This window comes from Bombina bombina, chromosome 1 (assembly GCF_027579735.1).
Source record: "Bombina bombina isolate aBomBom1 chromosome 1, aBomBom1.pri, whole genome shotgun sequence".
Classification (NCBI taxonomy): Eukaryota; Metazoa; Chordata; class Amphibia; order Anura; family Bombinatoridae; genus Bombina; species Bombina bombina.
In genome coordinates this window covers 891,505,838-891,531,232 of record NC_069499.1, presented here as the reverse complement: position 1 = coordinate 891,531,232, position 25,395 = coordinate 891,505,838, and the positions used below count along the sequence as shown (strand labels likewise).

Sequence of the window (25,395 nt, the reverse complement as noted above, 5' to 3'; positions counted from 1 at the left end):
AAAGCCTGAACGTCTGGAACTTCTGACAGACGCTTGTGTAACAGAATGGACAGAGCTGAGATCTGTCCCTTTAAGGAACTAGCGGATAACCCCTTTTCTAAACCTTCTTGTAGAAAAGACAATATCCTAGGAATCCTAACCTTACTCCAAGAGTAACCTTTGGATTCGCACCAATATAGGTATTTACGCCATATTTTATGGTAAATCTTTCTGGTGACAGGCTTCCTAGCCTGTATTAAGGTATCAATAACTGACTCAGAAAAACCACGCTTTGATAAGATCAAGCGTTCAATTTCCAAGCAGTCAGCTTCAGAGAAGTTAGATTTTGATGTTTGAAAGGACCCTGAATCAGAAGGTCCTGTTTCAGAGGTAACGACCAAGGTGGACAGAATGACATGTCCACCAGATCTGTATACCAAGTCCTGCGTGGCCATGCAGGCGCTATTAGAATCACTGATGCTTTCTCCTGTTTGATTCTGGCAATCAATCGAGGAAGCATCGGGAAAGGTGGAAACACATAAGCCATCCTGAAGGTCCATGGTGCTGTCAAGGCATCTATCAGGACCGCTCCCGGATCCCTGGATCTGGACCCGTAGCGCGGAAGCTTGGCGTTCTGTCGAGACGCCATGAGATCTATCTCTGGTTTGCCCCAACGTGGAAGTATTTGGGCAAAGACCTCTGGATGAAGTTCCCACTCCCCCGGATGAAAAGTCTGACGACTTAAGAAATCCGCCTCCCAGTTCTCCACTCCCGGGATGTGGATTGCAGACAGGTGGCAAGAGTGAGACTCTGCCCAGCGAATTATCTTCGATACTTCCATCATTGCTAGGGAGCTTCTTGTCCCTCCCTGATGGTTGATATAAGCTACAGTCGTGATGTTGTCCGACTGGAACCTGATGAACCCCCGAGTTGCTAACTGGGGCCAAGCCAGAAGAGCATTGAGGACTGCTCTCAATTCCAGAATGTTTATTGGAAGAAGACTCTCCTCCTGATTCCATAGTCCCTGAGCCTTCAGAGAATTCCAGACAGCGCCCCAACCTAGTAGGCTGGCGTCTGTTGTTACAATTGACCAGTCTGGCCTGCTGAATGGCATTCCCCTGGACAGATGTGGCCGATAAAGCCACCATAGAAGAGAATTTCTGGTCTCTTGAATGGAATGAAGGACACGGCATGCATTTTGAAGTTTTGTTAACCTGTCCTCTGTCAGGTAAATCTTCATTTCTACAGAATCTGTCAGAGTCCCCAGGAAGGGAACTCTTGTGAGTGGAAAGAGAGAACTTTTCTCTTCGTTCACTTTCCATCCATGCGACCTTAGAAATGCCAGTACTATCTCTGTATGAGATTTGGCAGTTTGAAAGCTTGAAGCTTGTATCAGTATGTCGTCTAAGTACGGAGCTACTGAAATTCCTCGCGGTCTTAGTACCGCCAGAAGAGTGCCCAGAACCTTTGTGAAGATTCTTGGAGCCGTAGCCAGTCCGAATGGAAGAGCTACAAACTGGTAATGCCTGTCTAAAAAGGCAAACCTTAGATACCGGTAATGACTTCTGTGAATCGGTATGTGAAGGTAAGCATCCTTTAAATCCACTGTGGTCAAGTACTGACCCTCTTGGATCATGGGCAAAATTGTTCGAATAGTTTCCATCTTGAACGATGGAACTCTTAGGAATTTGTTTAGGATCTTTAAATCCAAGATTGGCCTGAAGGTTCCCTCTTTTTGGGAACTACAAACAGATTTGAGTAAAACCCTTGTCCTTGTTCCAACCGCGGAACTGGATGGATCACTCCCATTAATAAAAGATCTTGTACGCAGCGTAGAAACGCTTCCTTCTTTGTTAGGTTTGTTGACAACCTTGACAGATGAAATCTCCCTCTTGGGGGAGAGGATTTGAAGTCCAGAAGGTATCCCTGAGATATGATCTCTAACGCCCAGGGATCCTGAACATCTCTTGCCCAAGCCTGGGCGAAGAGGGAAAGTCTGCCCCCCACTAGATCCGGTCCCGGATCGGGGGCCCTCAATTCATGCTGTCTTAGGGCCAGCAACAGGTTTTCTGGCCTGTTTGCCCCTGTTCCAGGACTGGTTAGGTTTCCAGCCTTGTCTGTAGCGAGCAACAGCTCCTTCCTGTTTTGGTGCAGAGGAAGTTGATGCTGCTCCTGCTTTGAAATTACGAAAGGAACGAAAATTGGACTGTCTAGCCTTGGCTTTGGCCTTGTCCTGAGGCAGGGCATGACCTTTACCTCCTGTAATGTCATCAATAATCTCTTTCAAGCCGGGCCCGAATAAGGTCTGCCCTTTGAAAGGAATATTAAGCAATTTAGATTTAGACGTAACATCAGCTGACCAGGATTTTAGCCACAGAGCTCTGCGTGCCTGAATGGCGAATCCTGAATTTTTAGCCGCAAGTTTAGTTAAATGTACTACGGCATCTGAAATAAATGAATTAGCTAACTTAAGGAATTTAAGTTTGTGTGTGATGTCATCTAGTGTGGATGATTGAAGTGTCTCTTCCAGAGACTCAAACCAAAATGCTGCTGCAGCCGTGACAGGCGCAATACATGCAAGAGGTTGCAATATAAACCCTTGTTGAACAAACATTTTCTTAAGGTAACCCTCTAATTTTTTATCCATTGGATCTGAAAAAGCACAGCTATCCTCCACTGGGATAGTGGTACGCTTAGCTAAAGTAGAAACTGCTCCCTCCACCTTAGGGACCATTTGCCATAAGTCCCGTGTGGCGGCGTCTATTGGAAACATTTTTCTGAATATAGGAGGGGGTGAGAAAGGCACACCGGGTCTATCCCACTCCTTAGTAACAATGTCAGTAAGTCTCTTAGGTATAGGAAAAACGTCAGTACTCGTCGGTACCGCAAAATATTTATCCAACCTACACATTTTTTCTGGGATTGCAACTGTGTTACAATCATTCAGAGCCGCTAATACCTCCCCTAGTAACACACGGAGGTTCTCAAGCTTAAATTTAAAATTTGAAATGTCTGAGTCCAGTTTATTTGGATCAGAACCGTCACCCACAGAATGAAGCTCTCCGTCTTCACGTTCTGCAAACTGTGACGCAGTATCAGACATGGCCCTTGCATTATCAGCGCACTCTGTTCTCATCCCAGAGTGATCACGTTCACCTCTTAGTTCTGGTAGTTTAGCCAAAACTTCAGTCATAACAGTAGCCATATCTTGTAATGTGATTTGTAATGGCCGCCCAGATGCACTCGGCGCTACAATATCACGCACCTCCTGAGCGGGAGATGCAGGTACTGACACGTGAGGCGAGTTAGTCGGCATAACTCTCCCCTCGTTGTTTGGTGAAATATGTTCAATTTGTACAGATTGACTATTTTTTAAAGTAGCATCAATACATTTAGTACATAAATTTCTATTGGGCTCCACTTTGGCATTAACACATATAGCACAGAGATATTCCTCTGAATCAGACATGTTTAACACACTAGCAAATAAACAGCAACTTGGAAATACTTTTCAAAGTAATTTACAAATAATATGAAAACGAACTGTGCCTTTAAGAAGCACAGAAAATATTATAACAGATAAAATAATTAAGTTATAGCATCAATCTTTGTCAGAATATACAGTTTTAGCAAAGGATTGTTCCCCTCAGCAAATGATAACTAACCCAGGCAGCAGAAAAAAATACACAAATAAACGTTTTTTATATCACAGTCAATACAATCAGCACAGCTCTGCTGTGAATGATTACTTCCCTCAAAAAAGACTCTTGAGATCCCTGAACTCTGTAGAGATGAACCGGATCATGCAGGAAGAAAATGAACCTCTGACTGAGTTTTTCTGATGCATAGTGAAAGCACCAAAATGGCCCCTCCCCCACACACATAACAGTGAGAGGGATCAGTGAACTGCTCTAATTTAAATCAAAACTATTGCCAAGTGGAAAAAAAGTGCCCAAAACATTTTTTCACCCAGTACCTCAGAGAAAAAAACGTTTTTACATGCCAGCAAAAAAACGTTTTACCTCAATAATTAATTGTCATTTAAAACCTATTGCAAGTCCCTGCAAAATAGGTTAAGTCTATGTATACAGTTTAAAAGCCAGAGAAGTACCATTTCCCAGAAAACTGAAGTGTAAAATATACATACATGACAGCCTGATATCAGCTACATCTACTGCATTCAAGGCTGAGTTTACATTATAACGGTATGGCAGGATTTTCTCATCAATTCCATGTCAGAAAATAATAAACTGCTACATACCTCTTTGCAGATTAATCTGCCTGCTGTCCCCTGATCTGAAGTTTACCTCTCCTCAGATGGCCGAGAAACAGCAATATGATCTTAACTACTCCGGCTAAAATCATAGAAAAACTCAGGTAGATTCTTCTTCAAATTCTACCAGAGAAGGAATAACACACTCCGGTGCTATTATAAAATAACAAACTTTTGATTGAAGATATAAAAACTAAATATATCACCATAGTCCTCTCACACATCCTATCTAGTCGTTGGGTGCAAGAGAATGACTGGAGGTGACGTAGAGGGGAGGAGCTATATAGCAACTCTGCTGGGTGAATCCTCTTGCACTTCCTGTAGGGGAGCAGTTAATATCCCGCAAGTAATGATGACCCGTGGACTGATCACACTTAACAGAAGAAACAACACCTATCATGCATGTAAATATAGAAAAATAGTTGTGGAATCAGGATTTGGGCAGTCACATTACTCTTAAGGTTAGTGATCAGGTATACAGTATGTTCTTATAAAGTAAGGATCTATTTTTTTTATTTTGTGTTCTACAGAGTTGTACAGATGTGTCTGAGCCGTTACCATGGTGTGTTACAGGTGTGGGTCAGAGTCATGTATCTGACCCCTAGATCATAAAACATCCTGAGAGCTCCAAGACTGTTGTCTATGGAATGTCCCCCTTCTATCCCGATGAGACAGGCCACCTTCTTGGTGTCAGTAATACCTGAAAAAACAGAATTACAATATAATACTATATGTACAGCATATAAATACAGAATATTATAAGTGCAAGATCACTTAAAGGGAGATTGTACCATAAAATATTCTCCTTGTTAATGCATTATCCATTTTACATGTTGGAGTGTATTAATTTGCTTATAAATAGCTCATTTACCTTTATTTTTTCATTTGAAAAAGATTTTTTTGGCTGCTGAAACTGCCACATATGCTGAAAATATGAATATGTATAGAAAATGTATGTAAACAAGGGGGAACAGCAGAAATCAAACTCAGTGGAGGTGGGGCAGAGCCAGTCCCATTTTAAAGGGTTTTCCTGCAGCTGCTTGGAATACCATAGACCAGACATCCTCAAATTTGACCCTCCAGAGGTTTTGGAACTACATTTTCCATGATGCTAGCCAGCATATCAGCAGATTGAGCATGATGGGAAATGTAGTTCCAAGCCCTCTGGAGGGTCAAGTTTGAGGATGTCTGCCATAGACTCTTAAAAGCTATTTGCCTGACTGCACTGTCGCTTTGACCTTTTTTCATGTTAATTTATTTTTAACCTGTTTAACAGATACTCTTTTATAGTTTTTGAACTGAAGGGATTTTTCAGTATTCTAGAGTCACTAATAATACTGTTTTGGAATATAATCTGCAGGCAACAACCTAGTAAACCAACATAATACAACACAGGTTCCAGATGACTTCAGCTTACTGTACATACTGTACTGTGCATATTAACTGTAAATGTGCAATATTACACTTAGCCATTTATTTTATTCTTAATTTTGTATGTTTCCAACCAGACATGCTCTGTTTTCAGTAACAACATCACTGCATTCAGACAGTTCTGGCAGCTTTTAAGCACAAAATATTTTCATTAGCAAGACTGGGCCGCTCTGTGTCAGTGGGGAAATTATGACTGTTCCAATACTTCAAACATAAAAACTGCAGTTCAGCTGTGGGCATCAATCATTTAAGTAAAATATTTCAAATACAACCATGTGTAAACGGTATTCTATTAGATCACAACAAATACATGTAAAATATTTTCTTACTAGCATATAACTATATTGCTTAATGCCAACTCTTTTATTATCTACTAGGCGATAAGCCTACCCAGAGGGCAGTCTTTGTTTAAAAAATACAAACCCCCAAGCTAAAGTTACAAAAAATAAAAAAAGTAAAATTACAGAAAAAAAATAAGCAAAGCTATCTAAAATAAAAAATGTAAACCTACATTAATACCCCTATAAAAATAAAAAATCCCCTCCAAAATAAAAACACCCCCTAATCTAATACTAAACTAGCAATAGCCCTTAAAAGGGACTTTTATAGGGCATTGGCCTAAGTTAAACATCTCTTTTACTTACAAAAATTACCAGTTACCCCCTAACAGTAAAAACCCCCCACCCACCAAACCCCCAAAATAAAAAACCTAACACTAAAAAAACTAAACTACCCATTGCCCCTAAAGGGGCATTTGTATGGGCATTGCCCTTTAAAGGGCAATCAGCTCTTTTCCAGCCCAATAACCCTAATCTAAAATAAAAAAAAGCCACCATACAAATGCCCTTTTAGGGGCAATGGGTAGTTTAGGTTTTCTTACGCCTAGATTTAGAGTTTTGCGGCCGAAGGGGTGCGTTAGCTACGCGTGTTTTTTTTCAAGCGCTGCTTCTAAACAACGCTGGTATTTAGAGTTCTCTGAAGGGCTTCGTTAGGCTCCAAAAAGGGAGCGTAAAGGCATATTTACCGCCACTTTGACCCTCAATACCAGCGTTGCTTCCGGTAGCGGCTAGCTTGAAAAACGTGCTTGTGCACGATTCCCCCATAGGAAACAATGGGGCAGTTTGGGCAGAAAAAAAACCTAACACCTGCAAAAAAGCAGCGTTAAGCTCCTAACGCAGCCCCATTGTTTCCTATGGGGAAACAGTTTCTAAGTCTGCACCTAACACCCTAACATGTACCCCGGGTCTAAACACCCCTAACCTTACACTTATTAACCCCTAATCTGCCGCCCCTGCTATCGCTGACACCTGCATTATACTATTAACCCCTAATCTGCCGCTCCGGACACCGCCGCAACCTACATTATACTTATGTACCCTTAATCTGCTGTCCCTAACATCGCCGACCCCTATATTATATTTAATAACCCCTAATCTGCCCCCCCAATGTCGCCGCTACCTTACCTACACTTATTAACCCCTAATCTGCCGACCAGACCTCGCCGCTACTCTAATAAAGTTATTAACCCCTAAACCGCCACACTCCAGCCTCACAAACCCTATAATAAATAGTATTAACCCCTAATCTACCCTCCCTAACATCGCCGCCACCTAACTTCAAGTATTAACCCCTAATCTGCCGACCGGACCTCGCCGCTACTCTAATAAATGTATTAACCCCTAAAGCTAAGTCTAACCCTAACACCCCCCTAAATTAAATATAATGTTAATCTAACAAAAGTATTCCTATTTAAAACTAAATACTTACCTGTAAAATAAACCCTAATATAGCTACAATATAACAAAGAATTACATTGTAGCTATTTTAGGATTTATATTTATTTTACAGGCAACTTTGTATTTATTTTAACTAGGTACAATAGCTATTAAATAGTTATTAACTATTTAATAGCTACCTAGTTAAAATAATTACAAAATTACCTGTAAAATAAATCCTAACCTAAGTTACAATTAAACCTAACACTATCAATAAATTAATTAAATAAATTACCTACAATTACATATAATTAAATAAACTAAACTAAATTACAAAAAAAAAAAAACACAAAATTACAAAAAATAAAAAAAGATTACAAGAATTTTAAGCTAATTACACCTACTCTAAGCCCCCTAATAAAATAACAAAGTCCCCCAAAATAAAAAAAATTCCCTACCCTAAATTACAAAAGTTAACAGCTCTATTACCAGCCCTTAAAAGGGCTTTTTGCGGGGCATGCCCCAAAGTAATCAGCTCTTTTGCCTGTAAAAAAAAACACAATACCACCCCCCAACATTACAACCCACCACCCACATACCCCTACTCTAACCCAAACCCCCCTTAAATAAACCTAATACTACCCCCTGAAGATCTCCCTACCTTGAGCCGTGTTCACCCAGCCGGGCACCGATGGACCAAAAGAGGACATCCGGAGCGGCAGAAGTCTTCATCCTATCCGGGCAGAAGAGGACATCCAGACCGGCAGACATCTTCATCCAAGCGGCATCTTCTATCTTCATCCATCCGACGAGGAGCGGCTCCATCTTCAAGACCTCCGGCGCGGAACATCCTCTTCCTTCCGACGACTACCGACGAATGAAGGTTCCTTTAAGTGACGTCATCCAAGATGGCGTCCCTCGAATTCCGATTGGCTGATAGGATTCTATCAGCCAATCGGAATTAAGGTAGGAAAAATCTGATTGGCTGATTGAATCAGCCAATCAGATTCAAATTCAATCCGATTAGCTGATCCAATCAGTCAATCAGATTGAGCTTGCATTCTATTGGCTGATCGGAACAGCCAATAGAATGCGAGCTCAATATGATTGGCTGATTAGATCAGCCAATCGAATTGAACTTGAATCTGATTGGCTGATTCAATCTAATTTAGATTAGGCAGGAGAAGCAAGAATACTAATGGCACTGCTGATATTTACAGATTAGGGTAGCCTATTATCCACTGGAAATATTAATAACCTTGTGCGTTATATATAGATAATCCAGATTCACTATTTTCCAAATTGGCTAAGGTGCTGTGTATTGGTACTTTTAGAAAAACAATATCAATCCTAACATTGATCAGTTGTACACCTGGATAGTACTCATCCCCTAATCAATGGTGGCTATAGTATTGGACAAGATTTAAGATATCCTAGGAGAGGAAGTGCAAATAAATTTTATCAAGCCTTCTAATATACAAGATCCAGGAATGTGTAGTTAACATCTCAGTCACAGACAATATTACAGTATATATTCAACATTGGTGGATCTGACACTATAACAGATCAGTGTGGTTCTATATCAACAGTACTCTCAAAACCGTTAATTCCTCTGTTCTTGTCTAACATAAATTTAATCCCCTATGGGATACAAATAATTGATAACTGAACAGAATTAGAGGTAAATAAGGTACTTACTTTAACCCCTCAGATTCTAATAAGTGGAAATCTCTTCTCTGATCTACCATATATGAGATAACAATCTGTATCTGCTCATATTATACTAAGGACAATCATTGAACAAAGTTCATGAATCTCTGATACCACATTGGAACATTGCAGTGGATATAAGAGTGGCAATAGTCCAATACATATCTGTTAACCCCTGCGTGTCCATGTTTATCATAAACATACTGAGTTTTCCCTGACGTAACTCTTTTATTAAAGTTTGCTAGATTTATTGTGATAAACAACCACTTCTCACATTGTGTGAATCTGACCCAACTCTGTGTTTTTAATTCTTGTGTGTGTGTGGTATTCCATTGTTTTTCTTTTAATTACCCAATAAAGGTTATATTTTAATAAAATTTTCCTCTCCTAGGATATCTTAAATCTTGTCCAATACTATAGCCACCATTGATTAGGGGATGAGTGCTATCCAGGTGTACAACTGATCAATCTTAGGATTGATATTTTTTTTCTAATTTAGATTAGGGTAGGGAATTTTTTTTATTTTGGGGGACTTTGTTATTTTATTAGGGGGCTTAGAGTAGGTGTAATTAGCTTAAAATTCTTGTAATCTTTTTTTATTTTTTGTAATTTAGTGGGGTTTTTTTCTAATTTAGTTTAGTTTATTTAATTGTATGTAATTGTAGGTAATTTATTTAAGTAATTTATTTAATTAATTTATTGATAGTGTAGTGTTAGGTTTAATTGTAACTTAGGTTAGGATTTATTTTACAGGTAATTTTGTAATTATTTTAACTAGGTAGCTATTAAATAGTAAATAACTATTTAATAGCTATTGTACCTAGTTAAAATAAATACAAAGTTGCCTGTAAAATAAATATAAATCCTAAAATAGCTACAATGTAATTATTTGTTATATTGTAGCTATATTAGGGTTTATTTTACAAGTATTTAGTTTTAAATAGGAATACTTTAGTTAATAAGATTTAATTTATTTTGTTAGATTAAAATTATATTTTACTTAGGGGGGTGTTAGGGTTAGGGTTAGACTTAGCTTTAGGGGTTAATACATTTATTAGAGTAGCGGCGAGGTCCGTTCGGCAGATTAGGGGTTAAAACTTGAAGTTAGGTGGCGGCGATGTTAGGGAGGGCAGATTAGGGGTTAATACTATTTATTATAGGGTTTGTGAGGCTGGAGTGTGGAGGTTTAGGGGTTAATAACTTTATTAGAGTAGCGGCGAGGTCCGGTCGGCAGATTAGGGGTTAATAAGTGTAGGTAAGGTAGCGGCGACGTTGGGGGGCAGATTAGGGGTTAATAAATATAATATAGGGGTCGGCGATGTTAGGGGCAGCAGATTAGGGGTTCATAGGGATAATGTAGGTGGCGGCTGTGTGTGGTCGGCAGATTAGGGGTTAAAAAAAATTATTATAGTGGCGGCGACCTCGGTTTAGGGGTACATAGGTAGTTTATGGGTGTTAGTGTACTTTATAGCACAGTATTTAAGAGCTTTATAAACCGGCGTTAGCCCAGAAAGCTCTTAACTACTGACTTTTTTCTGAGGCTGGAGTCTTGTTGGTAGAGGATCTTCCGCTCACTTCAGCAAAGACTCTAAATACCAGCGTTAGGAAGATCCCATTGAAAAGATAGGATACGCAATTGGCGTAAGGGGATCTGCGGTATGGAAAAGTCGCGGCTTGAAAGTGAGCGTTAGACCCTTTCCTGCCTGACTCTAAATACCAGCGGGCGGCCAAAAGCAGCGTTAGGAGCCCTTAACGCTGCTTTTGACGGCTAACGCAGAACTCCAAATCTAGGCGTTAGTGTTATATTTTATTTTGAGGGGTTTGGTGGGTGAGGGGTTTTTACTGTTAGGGGGGATTTAGTAATTTTTAAAAGTGAAAGAGCTGTTTAACTTAGGGCAATGCCCTAAAAAAGGCCCTTTTAAGGGCTAGTGGTAGTTTAGGGGTGTTTTTATATTTTTTTTTGGGGGGGGGGGGTTTCATTTTCATAGGGATTAGGTTTAATTTTTTTTATTTTTGATCATTTTGTTTATTTTGTTCTGTAACTTTAGAGTTTTTTTATTTTTTGTTATTTTAGATTATTTTTTTTGTAATTTAATGTTAGGTTTTATTTTTAAATTAATGTTTTTATTTTAATTGTAACTTAGTATTGGGGTTAATTTAGGGGGTGTTAGGTTAGGGGGCTTAGTGATTGAATTAGTTATTTGCATTGTGGGGCGTTTGTGGTTTAGGAGTTGATAGATTAATTAGGTTTATTGCGATGTGGGGGGTTGGTGGTTTAGGGGTTATGTTTATTGTGATGTGGGGGGTTGGCGGTTACGGGGTTAATATTTTAATAATGTTATTTGCGGATGAGGGGTTAATTACTTTATTATTTTGCGATGTTGGGTTGGCGGTTTTGGTGTTTATTAATACTTTGTGCAGGAGGTTAGTTTTTTTTTGTTATACTTCATGCGGGTGGTTATGTGTTTTTTATTTATTTCGTGCGGGTGGTTGCGTGCTTTTTTTTTAAAGGCTTCAGGTTTTCCTATGCTGTATCCAGGTGGTTAAAGAATCGCAACTGGCAATACCAACGGACACATTACAAACGCGATTATAGTATAGATATTGTATTACATAGGGTGACCATATTGCCGCTTTAAAAAGGGACACATGAAAAATACATATGTCAGTGTTCTTATACAAAACATGTCTTTAAGCAATGAAAACAGCCCTGACATATGTATTTTTCATATGCGCCCCTTTTTAAAGCGGCAATATGGTCACCCTATACATAATATATGTGCCCAACTGCCTATTTCTTCACTATTTTGCACCATTTTTTTTATTATAAAATAGTCTACTTTCTCTTTTTTTAGGAATATTTTATGGAACAATATATACCAATATGTAGACTTTAGCACAGAGTAATGCAACTAATAAATCTAAATCCTGAGTTAAAGGAGCAGTAAAAACCTAAATTATGCTTACCTGATAATTTTCTTTTCTTCAGATGGGGAGAGTCCACAGCTGCATTCATTACTTTTGGGAATTCAGAACCTGGCCACCAGGAGGAGGCAAAGACACCCCAGCCAAAGGCTTAAATACCTCCCCCACTTCCCTCATCCCCAGTCATTCTGCTGAGGGAACAAGGAACAGTAGGAGAAATATCAGGGTGAAAAAAGGTGCCAGAAGAACAAAAACAAAAATTACAGCCGTCCCATATAAAAAACGCGGACAGGGAGCTGTGGACTCGTCCCCGTCTGAAGAAAAAAAAATTATCAGGTAAGCATAATTTAAGTATTTCGTCATAAACGGGGAGAGTCCACAGCTGCATTCATTACTTTTGGGAAAACCATACCCAAGCTATAGAGGACACTGAATGCAAAACGGTCAGGTACAAAAGGCGGCCCACTCTAAGGGCACCATAGCCTGAAAACACCCAAACTCCCGACAAAAAAACTGCTTCACCCGAAGCAGAAGGGACAAAAAGGAAAAGGCACAAGTAACTGCCCAACAGTAGAACCAGCAAGGCCCTTGCTAGAGACCGCTCAGATCACTAGACTTGACCGAGCCCAAAAGCCCCTGAGGGGGACAATGTCCCGCAGGCTCTCAACCCAGAAATAAGTCCCCGGGAGCCGCGAAAAAACAGCATCAGAATATCTGAATATGCTCCTTTGAAAGCCACAGGTTCCCTGCAGCAAAGGAGATCTAAGCGAACACAAGTCGCCAACCCTAGCTAACCAAGCTAGTGAACTGCACAGGACCGTCTTCAGAAATAAAAACTCCAAAGTAGTGCAGAACAATACTTTCCCAAGAAAAGCAGGAAGAAAAGTACCCAGAACTAGCAGAGAAAAAACTGCCTGCTGAGTAGGAATCCACCATGAAGCCTCCCACCTAAGGAAGGCTCACAAGATCTATCTAAGATACGCAGTCAGGAAACAGGAGGGGATCCAGCCCCCCCAAATAGAGCTCGGGTTCCAGAACCCAGTCGCAGCTCCCTTCCCGATGACTAAGGACACTCCCAAAAGGAGACCCTCTTCTGAAACTACAGTAATGGCATGACAAAGATATCCAGCCCTTCCCCTGACATCCTGCACGCAAGGAAGGGGGAACAACCCAACAGGACCGAGAAAGAAAAAGGAATGCCAAGTTCACCCCAAAGGGAGGGGAAACAAAAACAGAACAGCTCACCCGCACACAGTAATGGAGTGTAAAGCTGTAGATGGACTCAAAAGGTCAAGTAACGAATGAAAGAACCATCCGGCCACTACGGTCGGCCCAGCAGAAATGTCCAATTCTCCAATAAGAGAGAGAAAAAAATCCGACCGTAGGAACAGGAGATGTGCCGGAACCGGGAAACTAGGCCATCCTGAACCAGTCCTAAGGGATCTGGATACAGAACCCCAAAATGTCCAGTCAAAGACAAGGAACAAAAACCTGGACAACCGGAAACCCAGAGCCAGCTTTAAACAAACTAATAACCCCTGAGGAACCACCAGGTTACCCCATCCGGAGCAGACCTTGCACCACAGGCAATGCAATCACAGTCAGATCCAAGGCACCTGGGACACTGAACTCTCACGTAAGCATCCCAGCCCCAGAGTGCTTTAAAGACACCCACAGCGGGATTCAAACTCCCAACCTAAAGGGTGCTAGGCAACGATGAAAGCCACACAGCTACTCTGGTTGACCCCTAAAGGCTCTAGGGACAACCCCATTAAGTCCAAAGACTAAGGCAAACGTACAAGACATCAGAGCTCAAACCTAGAAACCTGGATTGAGAAGATAACAATAGTCTCCAAGATCCTCTCAGGATCAGCTTCCCAGAAGCACCTACAGCTTGAGGAATTTACAAATGAACGAGCAGTCTAACCCCTGTCGAATGAAAACCCAAAATGCCTAAGCAGGGGCAAACACCGGAAAAAAGGAGACAACATAACCTGCAGAGCTCCAAAATTGGAGCAGACGAAGGAAGTAGAAAAGACAAAAGGCCCTAACTTCCTGAACCGATGACCAGAAGGCCAGTCCCAAGGAAAAGGGACAAAGGGCCAAAACAGCCTCGACCCGAAAGGAAGAGGTACCGTCATCAAGGATCAAAATAAAAGAGGGCAACACCCGCAGGTTAACGTCCAAGAAGGACGGACACACTAACAGGACCAGCCAGTCAGAGGTCCAATTCTCCAGAAGCTCAGAACTGGAATAAGATACCCCAAAGAAAAAGGTAAATTGGAGATGAGAAGGAGATTACTTTATCCCCCCACGTCTAACCCAGCTTGTCATCCTGGGCAGAAGACCGAGGACCCCTCAACTCATCAGGAGTGGAATCCTCCAGCACCGCCAAAACATGCCTCAGCAGGACATGAAGGCATGCCAGTCTATAACAAAAAGCAAGACTTACCTCCGTCGAGGCAACTGCCGACCCGGACCCGAGGCTTGGGTCCCTGATGCCTCAGAGGACATTGCTTCCCCAGAGGGCTGAACTGACCCAGACGATCCCCCGCTTGACGAGCCCTGGTTAACAGAACACAGACACTATGCCATAGAAATGGCCACACGGAACCGTGCCGTAACCTCTGGAGGAAACAAGCCGCCTTTTGGAGAAGGGGTAAAGGCATTAGGGACACCTGCTTGCGTAGCCAAAGAAGGTTCTAGGGCACCCGCCCCGCGGGATATGTGGTCCCCAGGGACGGATGGCTCTGTGGACTCTAAATTCCTAGTATCGGGAGAAAAGAGCACTCTAAAGCAGCATGCGGAACATAACTGATGGGCATGGATTACCCGGGCCATTTCATACTCTTCGCAAGAAGTAGAATCTGAATCAGAAAGATCCGTCTCCAAAAAATCAGAATCCTCCATAACTTGGATAGGAATTATGGACATAAAAAATAAAAACGACACCTTACACCTCCAAAGGGGCACTCACCACCTCCAAGGACCCAGACACTAGCGAAACAGATTCTCCCCTTCGCCGCGCGGTCAGGAATACAGAAATAGAGACTAAGAACGTAACCACGTCTAGTCACAAGGTACACTGTGCAGGCCAGAAAAAAGCTTGCCAAGACCACAAGGCCCGCGCAGCCAGACAAAAAAGGCTGTTATGTTCCGAATAGCCACGAGCCCAAGCGAACTACACATTAGCAGACATAATCACATAACAAACATAATTAAAGTCCCCCCTATTCAATAACCCCCCTCAGCAGATATTAACCCTTGATTCCATAAGATAAAGGAGTCCCACTAAGACCCTGCTTCTTCGTTTACATTGCATTTCACACATAGAAGTAAAATTAAACGATCTTACCGGAATCTACACTGTGGAACAGGAACACAGACCTTCAAGTGTGACAGATGGAAGCATTGCTTCTAACATGGACTTGAGTGAACAAAGCAGGCAACGAAACTCATCAACGCTGATTGCTAAGGAGTTGGTAATAAGAGTCGGGATGATTTCGCAGAAATACTCCATGTTCTCACTGAGAGGCTGGCAGGACTACTTAAAACTCCAGTCTCATTTCGAAGAGTACTACCCTCCATAAGAGACTATCTTTAATCTTCCGACACTTATTTGCCAACCTCCTGTGATGAAAGGCAAAGAATGACTGGGGGATGAGGGAAGTGGGGGATGTATTTAAGCCTTTGGCTGGGGTGATTTTGCCTCCTCCTGGTGGCCAGGTTCTGAATTCCCAAAAGTAATGAATGCAGCTGTTGACTCTCCCCGTTTATGAAGAATAGCTGATTTTTTGTAACAGCATTGTACAGTACACATTGCACAATTAAAGGGATACTGAACCCACATTTTTCTTTTGTGATTTGGTTTAGTATCCCTTTAATAACCTTAGTTTGAGACTCACCTTTTTAAAAGCAGTTTTTCCTTTTATTTTCTACCCCAAAATGACATCTGGTTTACTTTTCAGATCCCACCTCTCTTTAAAAAAAATCATGTCACAGAGTTGTCAAAAAACATTCCGCTTGATATCGCCATTTAATGTAATGTGCTCCTGAGCTGGATAAAACAACTAACAGCTATATCTATCGAAAGTGGGTTGTTATTTAAAAAAACGCAGTGGTAGACAGGCGAGCTCTGATCCAGATGCCATATTGGGGAATAGAATAGAGGTAGGAAATGCTTTAAACAATGCTGTTTAAAAAAAAAAAAAACATGTACTGTCCTTTTAAGCTTTTGGAGTCCATAGCACCTTGTGAGCTACAAAACTAATGCTCTTTCACCTTGAGATGTTGTCACAAACTCAAAATCTTCATAATTTTGACACATTCGCTTGATGACATCAATCTGCTCCAGGGTCAGTCTCACCGCGTCCTTGTCCTGTGCATTGCACAAAACGTAGGCTGACCAGAACTAGAAGACAATTTGGCAACATTATGGACAGCTGTAAAGTAAGAACTGACTTGTCTATAACTCTTCAGAGTTGGAACTGGGGCGCATTGTAGTTTTTACATAACATGAATCAGTTAAGGACAGTTTTAACAGGAAGAAGTGGGAAGACCTCCTAAAGTGATTATTAGATTAAAGGGACAGGAAACCTTGTAGACAATGTTTGAAAAAAAGTTGTATAAAAAACAATTTAAAAATAAATAAAGGGCTGAAAACTATACTTACCTAGTTATCAAAGCTATCATTTTTGCTCCAGCAGTTTTTTTAAATAGTGCGTCATGGGCCAATTGCGCCATTCAACTACATGTACTGCGCTAGGTAAAGCAAAATACAGTTTTACCTAGCACAGGAGCATGCTCCATGTAGTTGAACTGCACATTTGGGAGCGTTGTCATTTGCCGCTCCAAAGATGATGGCTTTGATAACTAGGTAACCATAGTTTTAGCTCTTAATTTCGTTATTTCTAAATTTATTTTCATACGGAAGGCTGTAATATTGTCTACAATGTTTACTGTCCCTTTAAGGCATAATTAAAAGAGCATTAAATACAATAGCATTGCATAATCAACACATGCATTATAAAAAGACAATACAATAACACCCTGAATTTCAAATGAGCAGTTATGTGACAGCCATCAGCCAATCACAGACTCGTATACATATATGCTGCAAACTCTTGCATATGCTAAGGAGGAGCTAGTGCCTGAGAAAGTGTGCATATAAAGACTGTGCAGAATTTTATAATGAAAGTAGATAGTAACGTTTTTAAAATTGTGGGCTAGATTACAAGTGGACCGCTAACTAATTGCCCTAGCGGTAAGTCATTTTCATGAGTCGAGTTGCTCTGGTATTACAAGTTGAAAGTAAAAAATTATTGCTCTAGCGCTAATGCGACTTACCGCAAGCGCAATAACCTACTGCTCCATAGAAGTCAATGGAGCAAAAAAACTAAAAAAAAAACAACAAAAAAACTGACACCCTACTCGCACACTAACCTGAATCACCAAAAGTCCCTACTGTAATAACCGCTAAACCGCCATCTCCCCACATTACAAAGTCTAAACTACACTATTAACCCCTAAACCACCATCCCCCACATCACAAACGACCTAAAAATAAAATTAAGCCCTAAACCGCCATCCCCACACATTGCAATCTACCTAAAAATATTATTAACCACTAAACCGCCATTCCCCCACAACAAAAACTACCTAAAATACTAATAACCCCTAAACCAACATTCCACCACATCTCAAAGTATAAACTACACTATTAACCCCTAAAAAATCAAATGCCACAAAATGCCAATGAAATCTATTTTAATTCTAGTTTGTAATGTCCAGGCAGTGTATAATTATGCAATGCACTGCACTACTGTTGTCTATAAAACATCTACAAATATGTACTTTGTTGTAATTTAGGTCCTCACATACATTTTACAACTCACACAGTGAATCTACCATTTGGGGAGCAATTTTAGAGACTAAATAAATGTGGATATTATGTATTGGGTGTCTGGATATATCTTTATTGTACCTGAGCTCCCACGTGTCCATCTTTTAGCTTCTTTATATTGGTTTTTGTGCTGTTCAATGTCTTTAAGTTTATACTTTCCAGTCTATTCTGGTAATATCTTCTAAGCTGAAGTGGGAGGTCATTGTGCCTGTAAATAATAAAGAGAACTTTTATGCAGATAATGTATCGCTATATAAAAGGGATTAACACAAGGAGGGGGGTTGATACACACGTAAATTACCATTGTATGAACCATTGGACCTGTACATAACAAAGGGGTTGGACACATTGAGCTAGATTATGAGTGGAGTGCAAACGTTTGAGCCTGAGCGAGAGGGGTTTTATTGTGAGGCTTTGCGCTCATCTGTCTTACCGCTAGTATTACGAGTTGAAAGTAAATGCAATCACTAACAGTTGCACACAAGCGAAAAGGGGTTTATCGCGGCTCTTTGCACACGTCCGAAGTAGCGCATGCATTACAAGTCGAAAGAAAGTGAATTTATCGTGCAACTTCAGAGCTCTGTTACTCGAGTCAAAAAAGTTGCACAAAACACATCACAAAGTATAGTTACAATCATAACACCATCTAATAAAAATGATTAACCCCTTAAGGACCGGGCATTTCAGACAAAAACTTCCCCACAGGGGCGGACTGAGACCGACCAGGGCCCCGGGCAAAAATTAGGGAACGGCCCCTACTATCTCACACTGACCCAAATGTATCAAAATGTATGCAAATGAACATGGTAGCTTCCCTGCCCTGTGCTTCATGCCCACCAACCTCCAGGACCAGGACCCCCAACGTCAAGGACCAGAGTCAGGGTCCCCAACCTCCAGGGCTAGATCCCATACTCCATGGCCCTCACAGTGACAGACCCCCGACAGGGCTCCCCCACACCCTATTGCCCCCCAGCAATAAACCCCACATCCAGGCACAAGGCCCCCACTCTGGGGCTTGGGCCCCCACTAAACCCACTCTTAAGTTCTTAGTAAATGATAGGGCAGCTGTCAGCCCAAACTTAAGCAGCACACCAGGAGCCAGGGAAATGCCATTTGTGGGCCCCTGACATGCTGGGCCCTCGGTCAAGGTCCTATTTGCCCGGCTGATCAGTCCGCCCCTGCTTCCCCAAAAGACCAGAGCATTTTTAGCATTTTTGCCATCACTACATTCAAACAGAAATAGACCTTTTTTTATATTTACCTATCAAAACTATATATATATTTTTTTTAGTAGACAACCCAAAGTATTGATCTAGGCCCATTTTGGTATATTTCACGCCACCATTTCACCGCTAAATGCGATCAAATAAAAAAAAATCGTTAACTTAAATTTTAGGTTTTTCACTGAAATTATTTACAAACAGCTTATGCAATGTTCAGCACATAGCAGAATATGTTCTATGTATTTCTAAATGCACCTTGTTTCACATATTAATAATTCACTTTTCCTGTTGCCACCTCTTCTTAAAGGCAGTATCCAGTCAATCAGGACAGTCTTTATCATAACCGCAGTATGATTTTTTTTCAATAAAGTGTCTCAACACAGGTTGTTCAGACTAGGTCTCTTTGAGGGCTCTGCGTATTGCACTCTTATGATTGGCAGGTGTTACTCTAAAAGTGGTACTCACCTTACCAAAATAGTAAAGCCTACATTGGAAGAAAATAAGGTAGATGACTAAGGCCTCTAGTTATGAAAGTCTGGCGGACCTGATCCGACAGTGCGGATCAGGTCCGCCAGAGCTCGCTGAATATGGCAAACAATACGCTCGCTGTATTCATCATTGCACCAGCAGCTCACAAGAGCTGCTGGTGCAACGCCGCCCCCTGCAGACTCGCGGCCAATAGGCCGCCAGCAGGGGGGTGTCAATCAACCCGTTCGTACTCGATCGGGTTGTATTGTGGCGATGTCTGTCCGCCTGCTCAGAGCAGATGGACAGGTTATGGAGCAGCGATCTTTGTGACCGCTGCTTCATAACTGCTGTTTCTGGTGATCCTGCAGGCTCGCCAGAAACACGGGGCATCAAGCTCCATTCGGAGCTTGATACATATGCCCCTCTGTCTGAAGTGTAGGTTAGACGATGTCTGGTCTTATATATGAAGCCTTATGTGGGGGTACTGTTATAGATGTGGAGCAGTTGACGAGATGTCAATAGTTATTAATTATTTGCCGTATTTCTGGACTCGGTCAGTGGCGGCTGGTGACTTTTGAGGATGGGGGAGCACTAGCCCCGCCCCTCAGATGGCTCCGCCCATTTTAATGTGTGTGTATGTATATATATCTATATATAACTTATATTATCAAATGTGCTTCATTCTCGTTGTATCCTTTATTGAAAGAGCATCAATATCCCACTGAGCGCTAGTTGAACATATTGGGTGAGCCAATGACATGAGGCATATATGTGCAGGCACTAAACATAAGTTAATTCCCAGTAGTGCATTGCTGCTTTTGAGCCTACCTAGGTATCCTTTTTTACAACAGATATCAAGAGAACAAAGCATATTAGATAACAGAAGTAAATTGGAAAGTTGTTTAAAATTGTTCTATCTGAATCATGAAAGGAAACATTTGGGTTCCAAGTCCAGTTAAATATTTTATATTACAATCTAAAGTTGTTTTATGCCACAATAACTTAAAAGATTTTGCCTGAATAAATGTAGCTTTAATCAGTCATTACACAAAACTGTGTAATGTGACAGTTGTAGAGAGCTGCCCCTTTAAACACCAATAATTCTGTTTGTGGTTCTTACAAAAAGAAAAAAGAAAAGAGAGAGCAGTCTGGGCTCAGCTTTTTTAAGTTTTTTCAGAAGTTCATCATTTCCCCAATAAAGGTAGACAGACCTCACTCATAGTATACATACATACACACACAAATTCAAATATATATATATATATATATATATACACTCACACACACATATACATACACACACATATACATACATACATACACACACAAATATATATATATATATATATATATATACACTCACACACACATATACATTCACACATATACATACATACATACATACACACACAAATATATATATATATACACTCACACACACATATACATACACACATATACATACATACACACACACAAATATATATATATACACTCACACACACATATACATACACACATATACATACATACACACACACACAAATATATATATACACTCACACACACATATACATACACACACATATACATGCATACATACATACACACACAAATATATACACTCACACACACATATACATACATACATACATACATACACACACAAATATATACACTCACACACATATACATACACACACTGTAACTGCAGCTTATGTCAGTGTGACTGTGTGATATAAACTTTAGGACAGCAAGTAAGAATGAAATGTTGTTTTAAAAAATGGTCTTAAAACTCTTCTCAGTAACTTAAGACGGCTCCTGGTTTAACAGTCCCTACTGGAACTAGAAGGGTTAATTAGCAAAAGTGGTTCCCTGCTTACTTTTAGAGAGAGGCTTGGCAGATTTATTTACGGAGGTGACTGTCAGCTCAATACAAACAATAAATCAGAGATTCAGTTCAACACATGGAAGGTCCTTACCTTTATAACCCGGCAGGTCAAGACAGCCATAAAACGCACATTTCTGTTAGAGAAGCGCTGCAGTAATCTCTGTGCACACTTTCCTCAACAGGCTGCTTAGATTTATTTGCTGAGGTGACAATTCAAATACAATTGCCTCGCTAACGGCTCCCACCATGCAGCAATCCCTTAACCTGTACTATCTATACATACACACAACTTGGAAGGAAGTCCCTGTGCTAACTATCTAATTACTTGCAGCTTTGGGGTAAATAATCAAAAGCACACTGACTCAGTCAGCAGTTGTACCGAAGGGAAGAGGGACCGTCTGTGGCCAGATTGAGTGCTGTCTAATTACTGGGAGTGCGGGCCGGGGACCCATATTCAGTGAAATGAACTAGCGGTCAACCCTCAGTAAAGGCTTTACCCAAGATTGACCCTTGACTGCTAGTAGTAACTTTTCATTTCACTGCATGTGGGTCCCCGCACTCCCAGCAATTAGACAGCACTTAATCTGGCCACAGACGGTCCCTCTTCCCTTCGGTACAACTGCTGATTGAGACTGAGTCAGTGTGCTTTTGATTATTTACCCCAACGCTGCAAGTAATTAGATAGGTAGTTCCGCCCCTGCTCTTACCTCCTTAGACTGCTCTTCTGAAACTGGTGCTTGCTTGAGGCTCCACTCCACTGCTCCAGTCCAGAGAGCTCCTCTCAGCTCAACCTCTATCTCTGCAATGAGATTTCGCGCCGTTGAGCTGGGAGGAGCTTGTCAAGCGTCATCACGTGACTAAGTGATGACGCTCTTCTCTGTCACTGGCTGCTGCTGGCCTGCTGCCTGTCTCTCTCATAACACCTCCCACCCCTCGCACAGGCTGAAGTGTGCGAACAGCAGACTATGGGGATGGGGAGGCTGAGAGCTGCGCAGCAGGCAAATTTAGAATGCGCATAGCACAGTGCCAATAGCTTAGCTATCGCACGTGCGGTTAGGGGTTAGATAGACTAGTAAATTAGTACAGGGGCCAGGCTACAGGCTGTATTCTTTATATAATTATACTGTAACTTACTACATGTAAATAAATACATGTAATAATAAAAAGAAAATAAGTTTGGATTGTATTTTTTTCTGGGGGTCAAAAAAAATATAATTTTTTCAATAGGGGGCTATTGGAAAAATTATATTTTTTTTCTTCTGGGCTGGGCTGCTGGGGGGGGCACGTGCGAGTGTGCTCAAATGGAGGAGCCTCCACTGGACTCGGTGAAGTGTAAGTGGTCAAAAACGTAATTGTATAATCTGTATCCTTGTCTTCTGTGGTTTGGATATCAATTCATTTTGACTCAATTAATTTTATCTTTGTCAATTCTTTATCTACTTCACTTTATTCATACCCACGTGCAAGGAATTTAATTTTAATATTTTCAAGCTGTTGTTTCTTGTTATCATCCTCTGTGTTATACCTGATGACTCGGAGTAACTGAGATTTCAATGTGCCATTTTTTAGAGGAGGAGGATGGAAGAACGAATTTCTGTCAGTAGGTTTAGAATATAACTTGGTATAAAGAAAATGCCCTGTTCTGAATATTTTTTATAAGCACAGAGATCAAAATAATGGATTTCCTGTTTATCATATTCCATTTAAAATTTTACATAACCCTCCTTCAAATTTAATTATTTAACCTATAAATTAAGTTCTTCTATGGGTAACTGTTTAGATTTGAAGACGAGATTATATACAATAACATCATAGTAGTAGTGCAGCTGGTGGTGTCGAATGAGTGAAAGAAGGAGGACACTAAAAAGGTGTCTTGGAGACTAAACAAGGGTGCCTAATTTTAAGGCACCAGTGGCTTCCTTCCAGGTGCAGTGATTATATTTATATATATATATATATATATATATATATACAAACATACACAAAACACAGGTGGGGTCAGCACTCTCAGGCCGGACTGGGGACACATTCGATGACCCTGCAACATGCACAGCCCTGTGTGCAAACCAGCACTCTCAGGAAGCTGCACTGTCACCAGAGTCACAGGCAGTTAATCCCAGTCAGGCCTGGGTGCAAGGCCCAAACAGGGAAAGTTACAAAAAAAATAATACATTAATATAACACACAGAAAAAGTCCAGCACTCACTCACAAGCTGTCAACTAAGATAAAAAGCAGCAATGGAAGAGTTAGTTACCGCATCTGGCCAAATGGAAAAAGCCCAGGTACCTCGTCAAGGTCTCTTCCAAAAAAACCTGGGTCCCTAAACAGCCACACAATGCAGGCTCACAATCAAACAACTGTGAAAAAATGGAGGGTGCACAGGCTTATGTAATCTCCCCAAACATATACAAAACACGGATGGGGTCAGCACTCTCAGGCCGGACCGGGTATACATCCTATGACCCTGCAACATGCACAGCCCTGGGTGAAAACCAGCACTCTCAGGAAGATGCACTGTCACCAGAGTCACAGGCAGTTAACCCCAGTCAGGCCTGGGTGCAAGGCCCAAACAGGGAAAATTACAAAAAAATAATACATTAATATAGCACATTATATATAAAGAGTTTATGCTTAAAGTGACACTGTAGTTAAAACTGAACTGTAGTTTAGTATATTTCAAGTACTGACTAGCAAAAATGCTTATACTTTTACAGTGCATATGATTTATGCAGCATATGTAAACAGATGTTTACTTGCATACAAACGCTGCTTCTGCACAGATAACTGGTCCTTTCATTCTTCGTGTCAATGATGATTTGTATCATTGCTCAGACAATACACACCAGTTTCGGTGCACAGTAAAAAAACAACAACCTATAATTGAAACAGAGACAGCTTTTACTAGAAGCATTCTTGCTAATATTGACATGCATTTTAATTTTACTGCAATGTCCCTATAAAGGAGCGTATGATAAGCACATTGTAATCTTTTTCACTCTCAAACTCTGTGTAACACCCTCAGCCAAGTCATGTGGTACCCCAATGTTTCCTGACACTAAAAGATTACACATTGCAATAGTATTTCTAATGTTTTCTTCTGCTTTTTTCTGTTGCGTGCCATGTATGTTGCCAGCATTTCTTGTTCCCATTCTTAAACAAGATGCACATTACAACATAATATATTCCAGATATAGATTTTTATTTCACATCTGTAAAAAGCTCAACATAAGAGGAAGTGTGTGACGTTATATAATAATTATATATCATATGGTACCATAAGCAAGGTAATAGAGTTAACATATATATATATATATATATATATATATATATTATATATATATATATATATATATATATATATATATATATATATATATATGAATATCTCTTTAAAAATACATAGAAGATATTCCCCTAAGTGCAGAACCCTGGAAAGTGAAATATTTACAGTAAATACAAGGTATAACACTTTATTAAATATCAATGTTGCCACTGGAGTCCTCTTCCACTCCTCCATGACGGGAGGGTTTAGGTCTGGAGACATGCCAGTCCATCACCTTTACACTCAGCTTCTTTAGCAAGGCAGTGGTCGTCTTGGAGTCCTCTTCCACTTCTCCATGATGACATCACAGAGCTGGTGGATGTTAGAGACCTTGCGCTCCCCCACCTTCCATTTGAGGATGCCCCACAGATGCTCAATAGGGTTTAGGTCTGGAGACATGCTTGGCCAGTCCATCACCTTTACCCTCAGCTTCTTTAGCAAGGCAACGGTCGTCTTGGAGGAGTGTTTGGGGTCGTTATCATGTTGGAAGGGAGGGGATCATGCTCTGCTTCAGTATGTCACAGTATATGTTGGCATTCATGGTTCTCTCAATGA

The 25,395-nt window shown here is 40.8% G+C and overlaps 1 protein-coding gene across 2 annotated transcripts in view; it reads right to left on the bottom strand.

Annotated features, from left to right (window-relative positions):
• LOC128646111 (dipeptidase 2) overlaps positions 1-25,395 on the bottom strand; it is a 191,899-nt gene that overhangs the window by 88,042 nt on the left and 78,462 nt on the right. For both annotated transcript variants that reach the window (XM_053699562.1, XM_053699563.1), the window contains exons 3-5: positions 18,017-18,143; positions 16,315-16,444; positions 4,811-4,952 (exon numbers count right to left, since the gene is read on the bottom strand). In XM_053699562.1, coding sequence (XP_053555537.1) covers positions 4,811-4,952; positions 16,315-16,444; positions 18,017-18,143 — 399 coding nt within the window. The remainder of the gene's footprint in view (positions 1-4,810; positions 4,953-16,314; positions 16,445-18,016; positions 18,144-25,395) is intronic.